Genomic DNA, 7,891 nt, shown 5'->3' with positions numbered 1-7,891 from the left:
CGCGTCTGCCTGGTGTCGTTAGGGCGGTGGCTGTTTTTACCCAAAAAGTTCCACCACCTCTGCGCTCACGTTTTCAAGACTGATAAACACCCTGTTTACCCGGAGTGCATTTTCTCTCTGTTTCAGCTCTTACGCTGCATCAGATAGAGAGGAGGTTTCTGGTTAAAAATACCAGCCAGCATCCTGCATTTTTCATTACCATGCTGCCGTGTGCCTTGTGATGGAAGGACGGCGCTGATGTGGTTGGAGCAGCTCCGGGGGCAGACAGCAGCTGAACTTCCACAGTTCAGCTTCCTGCTGCTGCTTGCTTCTTTAGCAGAAGACGAGCGGTAGCTGTAAATGCTGCATCTGCAGAGAGGCGACCTGCCTGGAGTAAGGAGAGCCTGCTGCACCCTTCTGAGGTTGTAGCCAGCCTTTGCAGCCCGAAAGCCTTTCTTGCACGCTTCTGCCAGCAGCAGCCGAGCTGCTCCCAGCCTGCAAAACTCCTGGGTACGCGTGGGCATGAGACATGAACAGCAGCCACGTACCCTGCTTGGCAGGGCCACGCCAGCACACGGCGGCGTAACAGACACAAACGCTGCAGGGGAAGGGGGGAAGCGAAGCGCAGGGGAGGGCACGGCTCGGGGAAAGGAATTTGCACGGATGCAGCCCGCACAGACGAGAGGACAGGTTCTGAGTGGGATTCGTTTCCACAGTGGAAACTCTCCAGCCTCATCTGTTGATAGCAGGCTAAATTTAGATGTCCTACTTTCGGAGGGAGGAGGGGGAGAGGGGATCCGAGGCAGCGCACAGCTGCTTTGGGTGACACCCTGAAAACGCCGGGGCACTTATTGTCTGCACGGAGACACTAAAAACCTCCTGGAAGGATCAGGAGGGGGGGAAGAACATCGGCTGCCAGACCCAGCAGAGCCGGGGTGATGCCGGAATAAATCCCCGATGCCTGTGCGCTCGCGGATGCTGAGGCTCCAGCTGAAGCCGCACCCTTCTAGAGGTTTTACTGCTCGCTTCGTGATTTTCTAACCTTGGTTTGAAGCAGGCAGGCAACGGTTCCTTGATTTGCAGAAATACCCTGCTTGCCTCCACTGGCCTTGCCCAAAACTTTTTGCAGGGGACTTCCCTCTGCTGACGCAAATCAGGTTTTGTTTCCTATTTCTTCTATCTCACATCTTGGTAAGCTGTGCACATGCAGCAGCTGCAAACACCGCTTTTATCCCTCCATGTTTTCAAGCTTTAAAGCAAGTATTTTTCAGCAACACACTGACATGGATTGCAGAACCTTGAAGCATCTACTCAAAACCCACACCGTGCCATGCGCTGCGTGCACATAATTAAAACAGAGCTCCTCCGACAGCCTGCATCAAGGTTCCCAAGGCTGCCTTTGAAAATCGGCCAAGTGCCCCCCAGCAGCCTGTTGGGTGCGGAGCCCTGGCAAACACAGCAGAGCAGCTCTGGGGAGCCAGGTCCAAACCTACAACAATTCATAATTTTGGGGTGGCCTTGCATTTCCCCTTCAAAATATATTAGTGGCTTGTTTCACCTCTGACCTTGCTAACACCCATTTAATCCCAGCACGGTGACACTGGAAGCTCCTGGCACCTGCAAAGCAGAGCTGCCCTGAGGCAGACCCTTTCCTACCAGCTCAATTCTTCGACAGCCACCGAGCACGGCATGACTCCAGCCCCCTTATCCAAAAGAGGGTGCTTCCAGAAGGATGCTGTGCTTAGGCAGGAGTAAAGAGCACTGAGGGCAGAGCGCAGCCCGCGGCCGTGAGCTCCCACTGCCTGCTGCAGCAGCTGGGCTCACGGAGAACCCGTTCGTATTATTTGAGGAAGAAGCTGGCTGGCAAGGCACTTGATTCAAATCTCATCGCAGGAAGCGTTACGAGCTCAGATGCAGATGCTGGCTGCACAAATTGTGCCCACCCGTGATAAAGGCATGCAAGGAGAAGGCCAGGCTTTCCAGCAGGAGCCAGACATGCTTGCAGAGCTGTGCAACCTCCTGAAAGCTGCAGAAAAACGAGGTGTGGACGGTGTGAGACAGGAAACGCGCTGAGTAACCCTGGGGCCCATCAGGGAGCCGAGCCGAAACTGCACGGGCACATGCAGGTGTGCAGAGGGGAAAACCACAGCAAGATGTCCACGCTCACCCTGCAGCGGGGAACATTCGGTCTTTTCTCAACGGGTCCCAGCCCCTGGGGCCTTCCCTGTCCCTGGAATCGCTCCAGAAACCTCTCCAGTGCCCGTGCGAGTTGGAACGCTCTCGGGTGGGGAGGTGAGGAGGACCAGAGGGCTGGAGGAGGGCTGCTCAGCCCTGCCGAGCTGCTGTTGCTTCTTCCCATCCCCTGGGGCTCAACGTGACATTTATTTAGGAACAGAAACTCCCTCAGCGCTACCAAACGCTGCCGTGCCCAAGCCCCGTGCAGGATTATTTTCCCTTGCATGAAATACTGAAAGCGATGCACAAGGGCAGGCGCCATGAAAACCAAGAAGGGATAAATAAAACATCGCTTCAGCCCACGGGCCTGCTCCAGCAGGGACAGAGACACGGGCTGACAGGGCGAGGGGCTCACAGCGAGACGACCAGTCCTCTGTGAGGCACCCGCCTTCTGGAGCACCAAGCCTTCTAATGCAAAAACATTTAAGACAGGAGATGAAATAATTTTCCTCTTTGTGATAAAGCATTTGTGATAAAGCACAAAACCTCTTTGTGTCATCCGTTCCCCCCCAAATAAAGCCTTTTTTTCTTTGTTGCTCTTTTAGCCTTTGAGGAAGCAGAAATACCCAGCCTGGTCTCTCCGAGGGTGAGGAAATCCTCCCTGCACCCCGGGCTCCCCCCACCCACATCTGTACCACCACCACCAGAGCTCTGCCACGGCACAGCCTCACCAGCACTCAACATCTCGGGTGAGGGGAACAAATAACTGGTTTTCTTCCATTAAAAATGATTAAGAACCTCCGCCTTTGAGAAAAGCCCGGGAAGATTTCCTCTGTTACTGATATGGCCAAAAAAAGGCACAACCACATTCACTCAAGACGAAGTGATCAGCTCCTTCGGAGCAGTCCTGGAACAGCTGCCATTATTTCTTTGAAGATCAACCAGCGTGGACAACAGAGCTAATGAAATAAGGGCTCCAAGCCCTGTGAGCCCTTGGCTTCTTCACCGGGTCTGCGAAGATGGGAGCTGACTTTGTTAGCAGCTTTGTTCTTTGGTGGACATCTGTCCACGAGCACTGGACAGGGGCCACGAGATCACAGGCCACCCAACACAGATGACAGACCGCAACAGCTTCTGGCAGCCACCAGCCAGGCAGCGCACACACTCGCCAAGCTCTTGAGTCATCTAATATAAATGCAGACTTTTCAGAGTTGACTTTGCTGTTTTGTGCATATTCCTGTAGGCTTATGGTCACGATCAGCCGCTGTGCTGCTCAGCTCCTCCAGCAGCTGCTATGGAAACCAGGAGCAGCACCCATTTCTCAAGGGCAGATAGTTCAGGGGGGTTGGCTCGTTTCAGCCATGATCTCAGAAGCACTGTAACAAAACAACTCGTTTGAACAGAATCTGGAGTAATTATTATGGCCTTTCACTTGCAGAGGGAAAAAGAGTTAAACAGGTACCAAACAGCACGGCAGGGACAACCCCCAACTGCTCCCATCATTCCAAAAGAGAAACTTTAAATGGCTCAGCATGCCAACATCACATTCTTACCAAGCCAATCTTCTCCATAGCAAGAGGTTTATTAGCTATCTGGGGGAGCACAGCTGATATGGCCTTGCTAGGAGGTGTCGCATGCCACAGCGATGGGAGATTAACGCAAAGAATTTAAGGTCAGTGGTTCGGGCCAGCTGCTATTTATAGTGAGGAAGGAAAACAGAACAGTGGTATCACCTCTAGGCCTTAAGAAATTTTGTATGGTCAAGGAGGACACGCTGGGAGCGCAAACTTCAATCTCTCCAGCTTTTTCTTCCATCTCCAAACCAGCAAATTTTCATCTCAGTCCCAGTGCTGTGGTCCCAGGGCTGCTGGCAGCCCCCCTCTTCCATTAGAAGGAAAGGTGAAGAACAAAACCCGCACAGCAGTGCTGCCTTGAGCACGACGCACAGCATGCCAGGGTTCAGAAATCCAGGGCATATGTAAAAGCCTGAGCGCCTAGTGTCCTGCAAAGCCTCTCCACATCTAAAAATAAGCCCTCCTTATACACAACACTCACCGCATCTCAGTGGTCTTCCTTTTTAAAGGGAACCTAACTCCTGTCATTCCCAGGTGCAGAGAGACATGAAGGACATTTTCTACAACTAGGACAGGAGTTATGTTGAAAGCTCACTTTTTAGGTCGACTTGAAAAAAAGCGCTTTCTTCAGGAGCTGTTGATAGATACAATCGTTTAGTTCATAACACTGGATGCGAAAACAAGCAATTATCAGCTATTTACGATTCCAGATTACATGCCCACTTGCCAACCAAACCCAAAAATGACACTCGTCATCATATTGTATGCTATTCAAAAAATGAAACGTTAGAATATTTCTGCTGAAAATAGAAAAAGCAGAAGTACCCCGAAACGTCCTATTAGGACCAACAAGATAAAACCATCCAATCTGCATGTATTCAGCTAATACATAAACCATTACTTCAAATGCATTTTTCACAGTGCAACAAAAACCCATTACATCATTTAGAGGTTTCATGGAGGTCAGATGCATCAAATAGAAAAAGTGTTTGTCCAGAACGCCTTCAGGGCATTCTTTAAAACATTTGCTCAATATGTTCGGGTATAAACACATGAGAATTTCACAAACGTTAATGACTGAAGCTAAGAGCTACAGGGAAAAAGTACAATCTCATACATGTTAGGAAAAAACATAGCTGACGGTAGACACCAACAGCCTAAGTCATGAGCTGCAAAATCACTACTGCCTCTGGATGGAGGTCACATTCCTAATTCAAGGGCCAGAAGTTTTCCCCATAACCTGAGTTCAAATTTCTGAGTTCTGTGAAATTTACAGGAAGGTAAAAACGAGAAAGCTTTTACTTCCCACCTCTTCTCTGAATGTTACTGCCATGGGAACGTGTTCTGCACGCTGCCAGTTTCTTCTCAGATAATTTCCTATTTCTCCACTAAGCTTCTGGCTCACACATGACTCAGTTTTAGCACTTCAGTGAGATAAGCATGTGCCCCATCCTATACTTAAAATTAGCAGGGCAAACTTTAGCCCCTTCTTAAGAGCCTAGGATAACCGGTCATTTGCTTCAATGAAATATGTGCTGGTTTGTATCAGACCCGACTTGAGATACTCCCTTGTCTGGGCATAAGAACGAACAACAAAAAGCAAAGCTACCAGCAAGCTACCAGTATGCAGCTGGTTATCACACCTTACATGTATTTCTTCAAGATTCAGGGAGATAAAACCCTTTCAACACAAATAATATCAAGGCAGATAAAATAGTTTAATATAGAGAACAAGTTTTGCATAAAAAATAAGCACAATCTTTTTTTTTTTTTTAAAGTCAGAATTTATATTTAAAAGAAAAGCTGTTTGGATATTGATCACATAGGTGACTCATGAACGTAGGAGCTACAGCACAGTTCTACAGGAGAGTTCAGGATGTTCTTAGCTTCTCCATCCACTAAATCCAGAGGAAGATCTGTAGAACAGAAAAAAAAACCAGCAATGAGTGCTAGAGTCTCCCTCAGGCTGTATTCTTCCAGTGTCCTGAGTATCAGAAGCTTATTCTGAGAACGCGTTGATTTTTCCAGCATCTTTTACCTGACACTGCATCAACACATGCTAGCTAGATATAATTATGCTTATTGTGGAGCCAACCATCTGGAGAGATATTATGTTCCCTACTTGACAGGGAAACAATGTTTAAAAATCTTGCCAAAAGTAATCCAGCAGGCCAGTGGCAGAGTGGATCACAAAGTTAACTTCATTCAGCCCTTAGTCCAGTTCTCAACTGTAAATCACCATCTCAATTCAGCCAGAAAGGTGCCAATTCATTTCACACCTTGTTTCAATCCGACAAATGGAGTAGATACTAGATTCACACAAACAGCTTGAACACACACATCACGTCTCTCTTATATGAGAGATTAACCTCACTGGGAAGCACACATTCAGAGCGTGGACTTTGAGCTCTATGCAGTAACACTAAAAAGGAAGCCAGAACTAGTATGTTACTGCTACTTCCAAAACTTTCTCTTGTACGCCATTCAACTATTCCATTCTGGTTCTATTTGTATTTTTAATGAAGAATTAGACACAAAATGTTACTTACGTGTTAGTTGATCCAAAACCAAACCCTGAAAGAAATGCAAGATTAGAAAAATCATTGTTAAATGGTAAAATGAATGCTTAAGATGTGTAGTAAATGTCCCCTCCCACACACTGATTGAAAAACATTTCTTTCCTGCCTTAGGCCAGGGAAAGAGTGATGGGCAAACAATGGAAGTCAAATCTCCATCTAGAAGAAAAGTGACTTGCCTCAGTTCTTGAGTGCTTTTCTTTCACTGGTAATCGGCTATGTTTATTTATCAGTAGCAACTGCATACAATGAGCCTGGTTTATTCGCCTCTCCGTGAAAACAGAGGGCTGCTTTCTGAAGATGGAGTTTGTGCTTAATGCAAGCCAGTGGTGACAGACCACCAATGAATGCATCTTCTCTCAAAGGCTCTGTTCTCAGCCCTGTGTAAATCAAAGCTGCTTCACTGAACTTCATTAGATAAAAAAAAAAAAAGGCTATCAGTGTTCTACCTCAATTTTGCAGTGCATGTTCTTTTGACACTAAGTACTTGCATACAGCTACCCATGCATATGCTACTGAAGAGGTGGTATTTCTCGACATTTTCCTTTGAGAAGAACGAACAACTCCACAAAAAGGGGTGAAAAGCAATAATCAGATGCAGTACACAGAAGAAGAGTGATTTATTCACATGCCACACAGCTTATTTGCTGTGGGGGAATCATGAGATTAAGTCTGAGAAGACACTAGACTCCAACTGCAGCTGATTTCTCCAGGCCACAATGACTTCTCTACAGCAGGACCAGGCTCAAACAGATTTTTGACAGGGAGCTAAGCAGGGAGCTAAGCAATCGCACCTGAGTGCCAGGGAAACCTGGAGACCTAGGACCTGCATTAGGTTCATTACACTTTATCTTCTCCTACCTCCTCCACCTGTCCCGAAAGCCGAGAATCCACTGCTTTGCGTGCCGAAACCAGTACCCTGTTGTGACAGCGATCCAAACGTTGGGGTATTTTGATTTGCTAGCGTGCCAAACGATGCTGTATTGTTACTGGTACCACCAAACCTGCAGTTTAAAGAGAAAATTTGTGTTTAGAAGCACATTTTCACTTATAGTGGAAGTTTGTCCCCACACCCACAATGAAAACAGTGCATTCCTTAAACCTAGGACACATCAAAAGAGCAAGACCCCTGGATATGAAGAATTATAATTCTTCATTCTGGAAACGGTTTTCCTGGTTTGGGACGGACTGTTGCACACATGAATGTCTGTTCAGTTCCCTTTCTGAATGGATACCCGGGAGATGGGCAGATGTATTCATGCTTACACAGGGTACATTTTCAAACGTTTGGCAAAACCAACCTCAGCCATCAAACGCAGTACCTTAATTCAGCCTCTGAGTTATTTTTCACCCTTCAAGCTCAGAAGTACAGCATCATTTCATTTCACAAATAGGACAGCAAACAGCCATTTGCTACGAGTTGCTCATGGCCAGAGCATAAAGCAGAGCCCAGCTGCAGAACTCAGAATTACAACTTTCGGATAGTGCTTTACCCACTGCCCACGTAAATTGTCTGCAGATTTCTCAATTCCTTTCTCTCCCCAGCCCCTTTTGAAGTACACAGAGCTCCATTGCTTTCCTGAAGAT

At 47.3% G+C, this 7,891-nt stretch overlaps 1 protein-coding gene across 2 annotated transcripts in view; it reads right to left on the bottom strand.

The window, feature by feature from the left end:
• Window positions 1-5,427: 5,427 nt before the first annotated feature.
• NUP214 (nucleoporin 214) overlaps window positions 5,428-7,891 on the bottom strand; it is a 45,187-nt gene continuing 42,723 nt past the window's right edge. For both annotated transcript variants that reach the window (XM_083807159.1, XM_083807158.1), the window contains exons 34-36: window positions 7,166-7,308; window positions 6,278-6,302; window positions 5,428-5,644 (exon numbers count right to left, since the gene is read on the bottom strand). In XM_083807159.1, coding sequence (XP_083663285.1) covers window positions 5,611-5,644; window positions 6,278-6,302; window positions 7,166-7,308 — 202 coding nt within the window. In that variant the 3' untranslated portion in view covers window positions 5,428-5,610. The remainder of the gene's footprint in view (window positions 5,645-6,277; window positions 6,303-7,165; window positions 7,309-7,891) is intronic.

The sequence above is a fragment of the Anser anser genome (genome assembly GCF_964211835.1).
Source record: "Anser anser genome assembly, chromosome: 21".
In the NCBI taxonomy this organism is placed as follows: Eukaryota; Metazoa; Chordata; class Aves; order Anseriformes; family Anatidae; genus Anser; species Anser anser.
Note: the sequence above shows the minus strand (reverse complement) of the source record. Positions and strands in the feature narration are given on the sequence as shown.